The sequence below is a fragment of the Sorex araneus genome, chromosome 2 (genome assembly GCF_027595985.1).
Source record: "Sorex araneus isolate mSorAra2 chromosome 2, mSorAra2.pri, whole genome shotgun sequence".
In the NCBI taxonomy this organism is placed as follows: Eukaryota; Metazoa; Chordata; class Mammalia; order Eulipotyphla; family Soricidae; genus Sorex; species Sorex araneus.
Window position 1 is genome coordinate 166,673,060 of NC_073303.1, and position 14,337 is coordinate 166,687,396.

Genomic DNA, 14,337 nt, shown 5'->3' on the forward strand with positions numbered 1-14,337 from the left:
TATATTGCTTATATCATGCATGCCCTCAAAAATCTTGAAACAAAATTGAATGTACGCATAAATATAAATCATTGTTACTCCATGTCTAGCTAAAATAACTCCATTAAAAATGAGCAAAATAACAACTTATAACCAAAACATTCCATTCTTAAGTGATTTATGAGTATAGACAAAATTGTGATATTTCATTATTAAGGATTAAGAACAAATAAGTTCGATGCAATAGTTCATTGTCCCATTTATACCAGGAGCCTTAGAAATTTTACTAATCATTGAACCACTGCTGGATGATAGAAGAAAGATGATTTAATTTATTTATTTTCTTGTCTAATTTTAATTTTTAATTTTATTTTTTTACCTTGTGTAGATGAAAACCCTTAGTAAAATTTAAAAGAACTGGAGTGATAGCACAGCAGATAGGGCGTTTGCCTTGCACAAGGCCGACCCAGGTTTGATTCCTTTGTCCCTCTCTGAGAGCCTGGCAAACTACTGACAGTATCCCGCCAGCACAGCAGAGCCTGGCAAGCTACCCATGGCATATTTGATATGCCAGAAACAGTAACAAGTCTCACAATGGAGACATTACTGGTGCCCACTGGAGCAAATTGATGAACAATGGGATGACAGTACTTCAGTGCTACAGATGTCAGATTTATTGTTTTTATTTAAAATATGTTTCCAATATTACACTACTGTATGTGTACAGGTGTAAATTTGTATATGTATAGGTTTAAGGATGATTTTTGGTATTGTATTGGGAGTGTTTAGTTTTAAGTGTCAGATACTTATATGATACACTAAAGCACGTTTATTTTGTGCATATTTAATTTTCTTTTATAAATTTTTGTATCATAAAATATTAAACCAATCTGAATTCTTAACATAAACTAAACTTGCAATTTACATTGAAATGCTACACATTATTAGCTATGATTTTATAATGACATATATTCCTAAAGTTTTGTTCATGTGTTACACTGACATACTATATTCCTTTGACAACATTTTTTTCTGACTGGTACTATTATACCACTTTTTTGAAAGTTAGCGATGATTTCCTTTTGTTTTTATCCAGGATATGTTTTGAAAATTTCTATTTCGGGGCTTGAGCAATAGCACAGCGTGTAGGGCATTTGCCTTGCATGCGACCAACCTGGGTTCCATCCCCAGAATCCCATATGGTCCCCTGAGCACAGTCAGGAGTTAATTCCTGAGTGCAGAGCCAGGAGTAAGCCCTGTGCAGAGCCAGGTTTTGACCCAAAAAGAAAAAAACACCAAAAAACAAATAATTCAAATATGTCTAATTCAACCAAGAGAAATAAAAGAGCAACCATGAAAAAAGTGATTTCAGTGCCTGAGAGATATAATACAGTGGTTAAGCATTTGCCTCTCATGTGGTGAGCCCCTGTTTGATTTGTGGCACCATGTATGTTCCCTTGAGCACCACTAGGTGTGATTCCTGATCATAGAGTCTTATATGTACTTAATACTTCTGAGTGTGACTCAACCACTCCCCCAACACAAGAAAAGTCTTTAAATACATTGTAATTGCTTACATTGACTTATTCTCTCCTCCCTCCCAGTATTTTGACTGGGAATTTTCTTAATTTTATAGATATTGCAATTAAGTAGGTTATGATCTGAACACATACATAAAAGTATGGTAATGATACAAAATAGATGCATACATTAGTCTTTCTAAACTATTTCTGTAAAATTATTCAGAGTGGGGCATAATGTTACAAGACAGGGCACAATGCATTTTTAAAAATTGGAAATAGCAAAAATTTTTCATCATTACTAAAGAATGGCATTTTGTACTATCAACATTTTGTCACCATATGTGTAGAAAAAGGAGGGCACTAACAAATAAATCAAATAACTAAGTTTTTGGAAAAAAGTAGACATTAAAAGTATAAAATATAAGAAATTGTTTTACTGTTCTGGATATAACATTCTTCAATAATTCAAGGTTACACTACAGGGCATTATTACCTTTTAAATTTCAGAAAATAGTCCCCCTCATATAACAACAAAAATACAACAATCTCATCCATTATAACTTCTTTTTCACTAAGGGAAAAGTGACCAAAGGAAAAACTTGTTGAGTTTGAATAGCATTTGACTAATGGTGTGATGACAGAAATAGCAAACATTTGCTAAAATCAAGTTCCATCTTTTTGAACTTCAACTAAAATTGATAACACATGTTAATACTGAGTTCTGTGTAGAGATGTTGCCTCCAGCTTTCTGCTACTTTGAAGATCAGAGACTCTCTCACCTTCTCTTGTTTAAGATTATCAGACTCAAGACATACCATTACAACTGTTTATGACTCAATTCAAATAAGTGAAAATATAAAGACTGAATAAAACTTTTCTTAAAACACTTCTAAAATGATATATTATAATAGACCTAGTATTTCAAAGCACATAATTAATAGCAGAAGTAAAAATACTTATTTTTAGCAATGAATTGATTTGAAGAATTTTACTATATACTTCCAGAGTAATTTTTTAAATCTGAAACTCAACCAGAAGTAATAACTTATGTTTGTAAAGGTCAATTCTACTAAATTTATCCAACCTTTAAAATATCTGGAAATGGTAAGCAATAATTACACTTTCATGTTACAAATATAGGATGCAATTCTCTGAATGGTTAGACTGAATGAGATTTCAGAACCAATCGGTTGAGTTAAAAATTGAACTTTAATGCTATTTATTAATCCTTAAAATTATACCCTCATTTTCCCTCCTTAAGTATAGTTTCTTCATTAGCTAAGATTATTTTCTCTGTCTAGTTGTGTGTTTCTGAATTTTTACAGGTCAACTATCTTAAGTCATATATTCTCAGGGAGCAAATTCAAGAATAGGAGTAAGCTTACATAATTATCTTTGTTAAGAAATTATTTTATCTATAAGTTAAATGAAATACATTAACTTCATTCTGATGCATTTTTGTTTCTTTTTAGATGTTACAGTCTCAGAGCTTTAAAATATACAGGAATTCAAAAGGAATTGAATATATTCTAAAGGAATTCAAAATATATTCTATATCTGTTATTCAATTTATAGATGTAATATGAAAGGATTGGAACTTCTAGGGTCAAAAATGTCAGACACTTAGATGATTATTTAACCAAGATGATATATGAATTTTCAAGCTCTCACTTTATGAATAAGGAAGTACTCATTACCCACACTAGAATGTTATAGACTAAGTCTTAACTCTACATTAAATATGTTAATGTACATGCCTGAAATTTTTACCAATTTTCGTGGGTGCTTTTTGCTTGCTTATTACTTCTGGATTCATTGTATGAACTTCTTTGATAGGCAACCATAATTTTGTACTTTGAGAATTGAATTTTTATTGCAAATAAAATGTGTGACAATTATTATGATTCACTGTAGCTTATCATTTAGTTGGGCTATCAGTAAGCTTAAATATTATTGTGATATTTGGTTTGCTAGTGACTTTTCTCTTTCTCACTCACTCTCCCTTCCCCCACACCCCTCTTTTGGTTGTAGGTTTCGGTTAGCTAATGTTTCTACCCGTTAAAATGTGATTGTTTTTTTCAAACACTGATTGAATTATGCAAGAATTTGCACAACTGTACTTTTTTGAAAATGCATTCAATTTAATGACTAACACTGAAGAAATAACTAGTAATCAAAGAAACTATTCTTTGATTTAATGATTACTCTTTCTTCCTTTAGCATTGTTAAATTATGTAACTACTAAGATCTGAGTTTGATTTTAATTACTAATTACTGAATAATTTTTGGCATTTTATAAGAACTTTTATATTGATTGAGGCATTACTGTAAAACATTTTAAAATGAAGATACAAAGAATAACTAAAATTTCAAAAAATAAAGGAAGAAACTTTGTTTTAAGGACCACAACCCAGCAGCTTACTTCTTGTTTAGTGCTCAGGGATCACTCCTAGTAGGATTTGGAGAATATATGGGGTGTTGAGGATACAACCCAGATTGGCTGCATGCAGGGCAAGCATCTTGTCAGTTGTATTATCACTCCATATCTAAGAAAACCTTTTTATTTTTTAACTCCACAGTTGAGGAAAGAAAGAAAACCATCAGAACAAGTACTGTCTTTAGCTAATTTCTAGTTAGACAGACTACTTTGTTCATTGCAGCTACCATAGGTTTAAGCATGAATGCAATGATCATATCTTAGTCATTTGAATAAAATAATATGCATATTGCAAGAAAATATGAAAGAATTTTTAGACAAACTTGTGAAAAATTCAGAGTTAGAAGAGGGATTGCTACATAGATAGAAATGAGATTTTACTCCCAATAGGGCTGATATCTGAAAGACAACTACTTGGGGGATGTTATAAAGAAATAATTACTAATTGACTATTAAACACAGAAAGGTGTATTTCTAGAATCTTTAATTCATGTAAATTATTCCCAAGGGAAAAAGGTTCCAAACCCTTATTACTACAATAAATACTTTAAGTAAAAAAAAATCAGAAAACATTTCATTACTACTAGTATACTATAATTTTTTAAGAGTAGAAAGAGAAACAAATTGTTCTTATAAGTAGTATCATTTTACACTAAAAGGTTAAATTCTTCCACAGTGTTAAATTCTTTATCCCAAATATTATCTATGAACTCCCTAGTATAAATCAAAGTATATTTCAATTATGCTAAAGTCTTGTGCAAGAAGAATTGTCTTTTTAGTCACACTAAAATGAGAATAGGTATTGGTGCCATTTGGAAAGTGTTCCATGTAATGTTAAAAAAAAATCATTGTGAAAAATATAATGTGTAATGTCTGTTGGTAACCATAGAATATGTAAATGTGGTGCCAATGAATTATCCCCTAAAGGATGCCAAGTTCCCTGCCATATGTTGTCTTTCACTCCAAGGAGTTTGTTGCCAATTTGCCAATTTAGCTTATTCTTCATCTTGTGGTCCAAAATCTCAAAGAACACACACACACACACACACACATACACACACACACACACACACACACACACACACACACACACACACACACACACACACACCCCAGCGGGTTCTCAAGAGGTTTTTGTTGGGATTGAAGCCAAAAATCACATATCAACTTCATGGGCTCCCTATTGAGCCTAGCTGGAGAAGCCATCATGGAAATAAGTTCAGATTTCTATCACAGCTTGTGAGCTGTGCTTTCCTAAACCAGTCAAAAACCCATCTGGGACTCCAGAGCAGAGTTATTTGAAATCCACAGAGAACTGAGAAAAGGCTTTGGGTATACCATGGTCCCAAATTCACAGTTCAGAAGCACGTCCCAAAATGCCAATAATTTTGCTAAAGTCAGCAGGGGTAAAGACTTAGAAGCATAAAAATGTAGCTAGTGAAAAACTAAATGGGATCTTAGCTAGCTGGGTGTTCCCAGCACCTCCTATCAAAATTGAGTCATTGTTTTCTCTGACTACTCTATGTAACAGAAAGATCTCTAAAATTATATTTTCAGTTATCTGGTATTAACATCTCAAGGTCCAATACCTTGTTCCTAATTTTTATAAGGCTTCTTTTTTTCCTAGATATCACGATCACAGTATCCCGTTAATCACCGATTTCTCGGGTGGGCTCAGTAACATCTCATTTCGTCCTTTCCCTGAGATCGTAGAAGTCTATCTCGACTCGACCCTCCTAACGATGTTGCACTGGGGGCTCTTCAGGGTCAGGGGAATGAAATTCAGCTTGTTACTGGATTTTGCATATGAATAGTCCACGGGAAGCTTGCAAGGCTGTCCCAAGTGGGCAGAAAACTCTCAGAGGATTGCCAGTTTCTCCCAGAGGGAGAAGTAGGCTAAAGATATCTGAGATCTTGCTTTTAAGTTTCTCTGGATGTTGGCTTTTGATGGGATTACACACACCTGGGTTCCTCTGCCAGCACCTTCATGCATGAGGCCTGTCTGAACGTGTGGAGAGGGGCCTCCAGCATGGCTGCAGCTAGGTTCCAGTGGTCTTTGGCTGCCGGGAGCTCTGCTCAGGGTGGGGAGGGAAGCTGGAGCCCATCCCCTCCAAGGGACCCCAGGGAAGACGCCAGACGTGTGGCCAAGAGACTCTCTGCATCACTCTCTTCTAAGAGCTTGCTTTTAAGTCTCTCTGGATGTTGGCCGTTGATGGGATTACTAGATATAGAATGCATTATCAAAATTCTTAGTTTTTGTTTCATTCTCAAGGAAAATGGTGTCAATTGTGAATGGGCTTTCTTTCTAGGACTGTCTAAAAGGATTGAAACATTTTATTTATTTATTTATGGCTTTTTTGAGTCACACCTGGTGATGTTCAAGGGTTACTTCCCGGCTCTACACTTAGAAATTATTCCTGGCGTTGATCAGGGGCACCATAAAGGACAATGGGGATTGAACCCAGTTCAGTCGCGTGCAAGGCAAACGCCCTACCCACTATGCTATCGCTTCAGCCCTGCGCTGAAACATTTTCAATAATAATTTTAGGTTTAAATACCCTCAGTTTAGCATGCCCAAATGTCAGTCTTGACATTTGACTTACTTTTAGTCACAACTCCTTCTAGTCGAATGATGTTAGGATGGTCAAACTGTCCCATAATGCTGGCTTCTCCCAGGAAGTCTCTCCTCTGCTTGTCCGTGTAGCCCACTTTTAGGGTCTTGATGGCCACTGAAATCTCTTTTTTTGAGGGAAGCTTTAAGCGACCACTACATACCTCTCCAAATTCACCTGTTGAAATGAAGAATAGCAAAACCAAAAGTTAGGAGCTATATGATTAAAATTCATGAATAGAAAAAAAAAGTCACTAATTCCATTTAAAATTTTGATGACTTTGACATGGAATGTGTGTGTGTTTGTGTATGTCATATAATACTCAATTATTTTTATGATACTCTGAGACTTATACCCCAGGATGCCCATGGTCTAGTGAAAATGGGTATATCACATTATTCATGATGCAGTGTGAACAAAGACACTGAAAATTAAAAGCTTATCTCTATGACTTTTCATTTATGGTACTCAAAGCAGCTATTTCATCAATATAATAGATAATTATCAGGGGTCAGAGAGATTGTACGGTGGCTGGAGTGCTTGCTTGTTATCCACCTACCTTCTATTTTCAGCAACTAATGTGCAACCCCCTACCCACCAGCCTTATTGTGAGTGATCCGGATTGCAGAGCCAAGCATAAATCTTGAGCACTGCCAGGTATGGCCCCCAAAACAAAGTAAATTAATTAATTAGCATAGATATTATGGATTTGGCATCAAATTCAATTTTTAATCTCATTTTTGATGAGTTGTTTTTGTAATGTTAAGTTTTCCCAAGTATATAAAATTTCTGAAATTGAGAATAAAGTAATCTGCTATTGATTAACTTTACTGGTGTTTTGGGTTTGTTATATATTTCTGGTGAAGTTCTCTGGACTTTTGAAGGAGAACAACGGCATAACAAAATAGAAATAACCATAAAATAATTATGACATAAGCATCCAATAAAATGCAATACACAGGGCTGGAGAGATAGTACAGGAACTAACGTGCTGGACTTGCACACAGTCAATTCCGGTTTGGTTCTTGGAACCATATATGGTCCCCCAGGTATGTCCAGGAGTGACCTCTCATCACAAAACCAGAAATAAGCCTTGAATACCACTGATTGTGGCCCAACCCCCACCGCATACCCACCGAGTGAATAATATATTTTAGCCATAGAGTCACTGTAGAAGCATTTTCTTAAATTCAATGTTTTCAATAAAAATGTTTGCCTTAAATAAGTAATCAAGAATTAGTTGAATTTGCCAACTTTTGAGTCATGTAATCCAATGGTTGTACGATTGCTATGATTAGTTTGGACACATACATTGCCATGGAGCTTTCCCCATAATTTTTTTAGGCTCTGAGCTTCCTGAGCACAGATTCTTTACAAACATTTTTCAGTCCCCACTGCTACTGTAGTGATTACCACAAACTAGTCCCATCCATAGAATGTTCCACATCCAAGAAGCCTCATTTTATGTAAGCATTCACATGTGTTGTTAAAATACCAAAAACTGATTTTTAGTATTATATAATTTTATAAAATAATTAATAATTGTACGCTTTCTATGGAATAAAATAGTATTCTCTATAAAACCTTCTCAGTAGAGTTTTATACAAAATCTCTGCCCCATATGTAAGCCAGAGGTGTCAAAAAGTGAGTTGCTTCTCCATTTCTAATTCAACCCACAAAACAGCAGGTTTTCCTGTTGATTTACCAACTGCATCACTATGATTTACTCGCTTCTCTCCAGGAAACTCTAAACCATCCCAGACTTGACCTTTTTCAGGAATTCAGTCTTGCCACTACTTTCAAAACAACAGCGCTTGTCAAAATCCCTTTAAGGCTTAAAAATCTGTTTACCATACACTAATATAATGATTACTCATCAATCAGCAACAGTAAGATATGCACTATGAAAAATAAATAAAGGACTGATCTAAGTTTTTATTCTTTTGGAGAAAGTACAGAGGAAATAACAATAACTGCGGTTAGATTTTTTTATAATGACTTTTGAAAACTTGGGACCAAAATTGGGAATATTTATTTTTCTTTTTAATTTTATGGTTATATATAGTATTGATTGAAGGGAGAAAATTTATGATACAAAGTTTGTCATTGTTTTAATATGTGTACAAGAGCAAGGATTATCTTTTTTATGCATGATTATGGGAACATTTCTCAGAGTTTTGTTTCTCTTTGTCTAAACATTAAGTTTGGGAAAACCACAAACAAGTAATAATAATAAAATTTTATTTTCAGAAATTCTGCCATTAAGATAAATCAAAATGACATACTTATTTGTGTTTTATTTTTACTTATTTATTTTTGTAGTTCCAGGTATTAATCCCAGAGCCTCAAACATGTTTTCACATGCTCTTATATTGAGCTATATCCCTGGCCTCTTTGATAGGATGTTTTAAATTTAAAAGCCACTATAACATTTTCTTAACAGAATGGTTGGGACATGCTACTGGACAAAGCATGGTTTCTGCAGTCAGGTTTTTTAAAAACTGTTCTGCCTTTGTTATTAAACAGCTATGTGACTTTAAGAATCATAATTGCTCTGTCTCTTGTTTTCTTATCCATAACATAGAAATATTAATAGCATCTGACTAATAAGCTTTTAGCAGAAGATGCCAGAAACATAATGTGTAATCTAAAAGTTGGCCACTATTTATTTATTTATTAGAGTTCAATTCAAACATATTAATAAATGATCTGTCTACATCTCTTCTTAGATGAATTAAAAATGAGTCGAAAAGTGATTTCAGTAATTCTTACATTTTAAAATCACAAAATTTACTGATGTGATATTTGCAGAGGATATTTTTCAGTTTGGGGGCCACACTCAGGTAGGCATACTCCTGACTCTGTGCTTAGTGACCACTCTTGGTGGGGCTTAGGAGAGCATATGAGATGCTGGCCATCAAAGTAGGTTAACAATGTGTAGGACAAAGACCTCACACACTGGGGCTGGAGCGATAGCACCAGCGGGTAGGGCATTTACCTTGCATGCAGCCGACCTGGTTTCGATTCCCAGCATCCCATATGTTCCCCCAAGCACCTCCAGGAGTAATTCCTGAGTGCATGAGCCAGGAGTAACCCCTGTGCATCGCCAGGTATGACCCCCCCCCCAAAAAAAAAGACCTCATGCACTGTACTATCACTCCAACCTCAAATGTAAGGTTTTTTGTAACAGAAATACTAAATATAATAGAAGTCCTACATATTAATTCATTTCTCTTTTATAAAATGCTACTCTAGGCTCCATGCTGTACTGTGAACTAAAATTGGACTTTCAGTATGCAAAGCATATACTCTGCATCTTGAGTGATTGCTCTAATCTGGCACATGTTTATTTTAGGAGGTTATAACATTAGGAGAATTTAAAAATAATAATAAGTAAATAATTTTACATAGGTAACACAAATTATTTAAATTATTCGGTTTCATTAGAACAGAGTGCTTTTAATAATATTTTAAAATCAAGGGATTGTATAAAACTATTGCTTATTTTAGCTCTTGAATAGTAGTTAAGCTCATGAGTGTTTATATGTTTATGTTTAAGTATCCAAAGTTCTGTTATCTTATGCATATAAATTTTATTGGAAAATAAAATAACTTAAAAATCACATAACATACATTCATGGTATGATTCAGTAAATTAAGGATAAGAATAAGGAGAAATCTATATACAAAGATGTTTCAATAAAAACAAACTTGCACTATATAAAGCTATAGGTAATTATCAAAATGGAGCAGTTATGTCACTTAAACCAATCATATGAAATAGCTGTGAGAAAACATATTTGAAGTCCATGTTTTAATAGTTCATTTTATTCTTTTTATGCTAAAAATTCTAAAATAACCTTTACTCTACATATATATACATACCTATGTGTGTGTATGTGTATATATATATATATATATATATATATATACATTTATATATGTACTTAGTGGGCTTATTTAAAGTGAGAGCCACTTTTATCCTGTTATCCCTATTTAGTCAAATAGGCTTTGTGATACATGATCAGCGTGGCCATGGGAAGATTGAGTTGCTGCTGCCGCCGCCTCTGAAATTCAGTAAATAAAAAGTTGGCCATGGTCTATGGATCTGTAAGTCTGGCACCTTTGAAACCACTGCACTCCATTAAATACTCCCCTTTTTTTGCTGCAAGCCTTTGATCACAAGTTCAGAAAATGCTTCTTTTTGAAGCAATATGTTTGGATCTCATAGCTGGAGTAATCTTAGGCTCCAATCTCACTCATAGTTGTTGTAAACTTTGTCATCAATATACTATAATGTGGGTCAGAGTTTTGTGGTAATTACCTGCTCCAACAACTTTATCAATGGATATGCTGGTGGCATCCAACTCCTTAGCAAACTCATGAACCGCTTGGGTAGGATCTTCATAGGTATGTGGATCAACATAAGTCCTGAGACCTGGAAGTTTTACTGTTTAAGGCGGGAGAAGGCATTACTACAGCTATGCTTTTAAAACCTGTGTTGAGCAAATGTTACAAACATTTAAACCCCCTTTTAAACCCCCCACCCCCTAATAGCAACCATACCATCTCTTAATTCTTTTATATTACACAAATAATTGAGAGAATTTGAAATCTGCTAAACAATTTTTTACAATAACTTCCTCAAAGTTAAATATAAATAAGAGGCATGCAACCCCCCTCCTGAAAATCACACTTAAAGGAAAATAACATTCAAAATGGAGTGGGTATGTCTCAAGGAAATGGTTCAACATTGTGTAGACCTAGTAATTAATCTCTCTCTCTCTCTCTCTCTCCTCTCTCTCTCAGTCACACACACACACACACACACACACACACACACACACGAGTAGATTATGTCACACTTTCACACTTTTTGGTTTGTTTGCTTCCCAGAAGCACTCAGGACTTATTCCTGGTTCTGTGCTCAGGAATCACTCTTAATAGTATTCGGGGGATCATCTGTGAGCTGGGCATAGAACTAAGAAATGCTGTATGTAAGGCAAGTACCTTAACTCCTATTCTATCTTTCCGACCCCAAACACATTTATGATTCTGCACTAAAACAATTATCAAATATATATTACGATGCACTATGTGACAACGAATAAAATTCATGAAATATGCTTATAATGTGGAATATATTCTATAATTATATTTAGATAAAGCATATAAAATGACATGTGTGCTATTTGACACTATTCTGTATTTATTAACTATCAAAAGCAAAGTCCCCTGATGCAACTTAAATATCTATATATCAATCTCCATATATAGAAAATATACAGGTATAATTTTTTCTATACAAATATCACTAAAATATCAAAGATATTATATTTACATATCAGTATAACATAAATCTTAATATACAGATCTTCAATATACTAAAAGACAAGTTAAGTGTTTTCAATAAATTTAACAATGGTTCCTAGGGGCTAAATTCCAGGAGAATAGTTATAAGTTTTAAAATATAAGTCACCTACATAATATTAAATTACTCTGGAGGTTAATTTTATAAATAAAATAACAAAACATGTATAGAATAATTAGTGTAGATTTTATTTAATATTTATGAGGTTTCCATGTCTTGGAAAAATAACTCATAATCAGCTGTCCAGAAAACTTTCTCTAAAAGACAACGAGAGAGACGTAAGAGATAGTGCAGAAGTGAAGGTTCTTGCTCTGAGTGTGTCTGGCTCTGGTTCAGTCATGGGCATTACATCTGGTTCCCCGAGAGTCATTAGACGGGAACAAGCTCTGATCCCTGCCAGGCATACTGCCAACCTCCCCACAAATAGAAATTGGGTTTTTTTTCCACTAAAAAAGAAAACTCTATTTTTTAAAAGGAAGTCAAAGATATGTAAAAATATGTTTTCACATTTGAGAAAACCACAAATATTCACACACAATATCCATTTATTTTAAATGTGGTAGTATAGGTAATATTGTCTAATATTGGTAATAGAAGGACAAGTATGAACTTACAAAAAATCGATTTCATTTTACTTTTGTCATACTCATTATTAAGTACTTTCCCCTAAAATAACAGTCAGGCCATCTTTTCCAATATCACTTAATAATGAATGAATATCACAGGAAATTGGCAACTGAATATTCTGTGTTAGATAATGATATGATAGATACGATAGATATGACTGCAATTGTCCTTAATTTTTAAAAAGTCCAAGAATTCAGAATTTGGACTAAGAAATGGCATTTTTTAGACTTTTAAGACAACACTGTAAATGTCCTGGTTATGCCACTTTATAATTATGTTCCTGTGCTGTTTAATATAATCTATGAACAACAACAAAAAAGGCAAAAGAGTATTTTTTTTCTTTTCCTAATGAAAGAAACTATTTTCCTCCACTTTGTTTTTTTTAACTTCTCTGTTGATTTTTGAAATAGAGTAGTAATGAAAGTGTGAAGGAGCAAATGAAGAAAGTAGAGAAATGCCAACACTATCACTTCAATTGAACATGGTATTGACACTGGCACTTGATACTGTGAAATTATAACCTTTCCCCATGTTTACAACAAGTCATTTGAGAAAGTTACAATGTTTAGATCATCACCATCCCCAGAAATGGGGAAAGGTCTAGTTTTTGGTGCCTGCTTTGGGCAAATCTTGCATGGCTTATGAAATCAGCCCTTGGGAAATTCTGCTTTGAAAAGCTTAGCAAATGAAAATTAGATAGGCATTAGAAAAAGTCCAAAAACTTTATATTAAAATTCCCAGCATGAGTACCTGCTTTATAACTTGTAGTCACTCATAACAGAATATTGTCATTATTAATATTTTCATTGGTAATAATATTTGTTCACAGATCTCTTGAAAGTTTCCTGTCAATAGAATTTTAACTCGGAAACCTCCCCCCCCTTTTTTGATATAAAGATGACTTTGCATGCTACAGCTATTTGCTAAACATCACTGTAAACCTCATAGTCGGTCTAGTTTATGTATTCCATACTACACTCACTAGTAGTCATTACTAGAGGTTGTAATTACACTGCAACCTCTGACGACATTTACTCTTCCAACTTTACTCACAATAAGCAAATAGATTTATGAAAGCTATCGTACGTTTTATTTTATTTTTACTCATTTAATAGTGGTGGAGATTTATTGCAGTATTCACAGAGAAAAAAGGAAGAACAAAAAAGACCAAAAAAAAAAAAAGGCTACATTGGCATACAAGGGAAGACACTTAAGTAGACACTTTAAAAAGTTCATGATCCAAAGCTGCTCTAGAATCTGGCTTATCTGCTCACCCCTCAGCTGCACGCATCTGCTGCTCCCTTCTCTAGCCTGTCCCCAAATGGTGACTCAATTGTTTGTCTGGCTCAGTTCATACTTCTTTTTGGCGGCTACTGAAAGCAACTGGGTACTGAAACCTCTGTAGCCCAACCTTCAATGCCCGCAGGCTCCTGAGACTTCCTCACTCTTGAGGCAGGTCCTACAAATCCAGCCTCAGTTACCTTTGCGAGCCTTATTCCCGCTGCTTTGATTCTTAGAAGCTTGCTGCCACAGGGTTTCAAATTTGTGCATGTTGCAGAGCAAGAAAAACAGCAAAAGTAACAAAAAGACTTACTCAAAGACCATAGAAAACAAAATCTTGTGTTACTCTTTTTGTTTGCTAAACTTGATTCATTTTAATAAAGTCATACATCAAACAGAGGGTAGGCTCTATGATCCTACAACCTGTATTCATTTTTATGATCTTGAGGTAAGAGATCAGTGTTGTAAGGAAAGGAATCCAGTGTCCCTTTTCAAGTGAATAAAAAG

The 14,337-nt window shown here is 34.2% G+C and overlaps 1 protein-coding gene across 2 annotated transcripts in view; it reads right to left on the reverse strand.

Annotated features, from left to right (window-relative positions):
• The window catches only part of EPHA3 (EPH receptor A3), a 369,048-nt gene that overhangs the window by 48,178 nt on the left and 306,533 nt on the right, over positions 1-14,337 (reverse strand). For both annotated transcript variants that reach the window (XM_004607003.2, XM_055127750.1), the window contains 2 exons: positions 10,876-11,001; positions 6,543-6,728 (listed from right to left, as the gene is read on the reverse strand). In XM_004607003.2, coding sequence (XP_004607060.1) covers positions 6,543-6,728; positions 10,876-11,001 — 312 coding nt within the window. The remainder of the gene's footprint in view (positions 1-6,542; positions 6,729-10,875; positions 11,002-14,337) is intronic.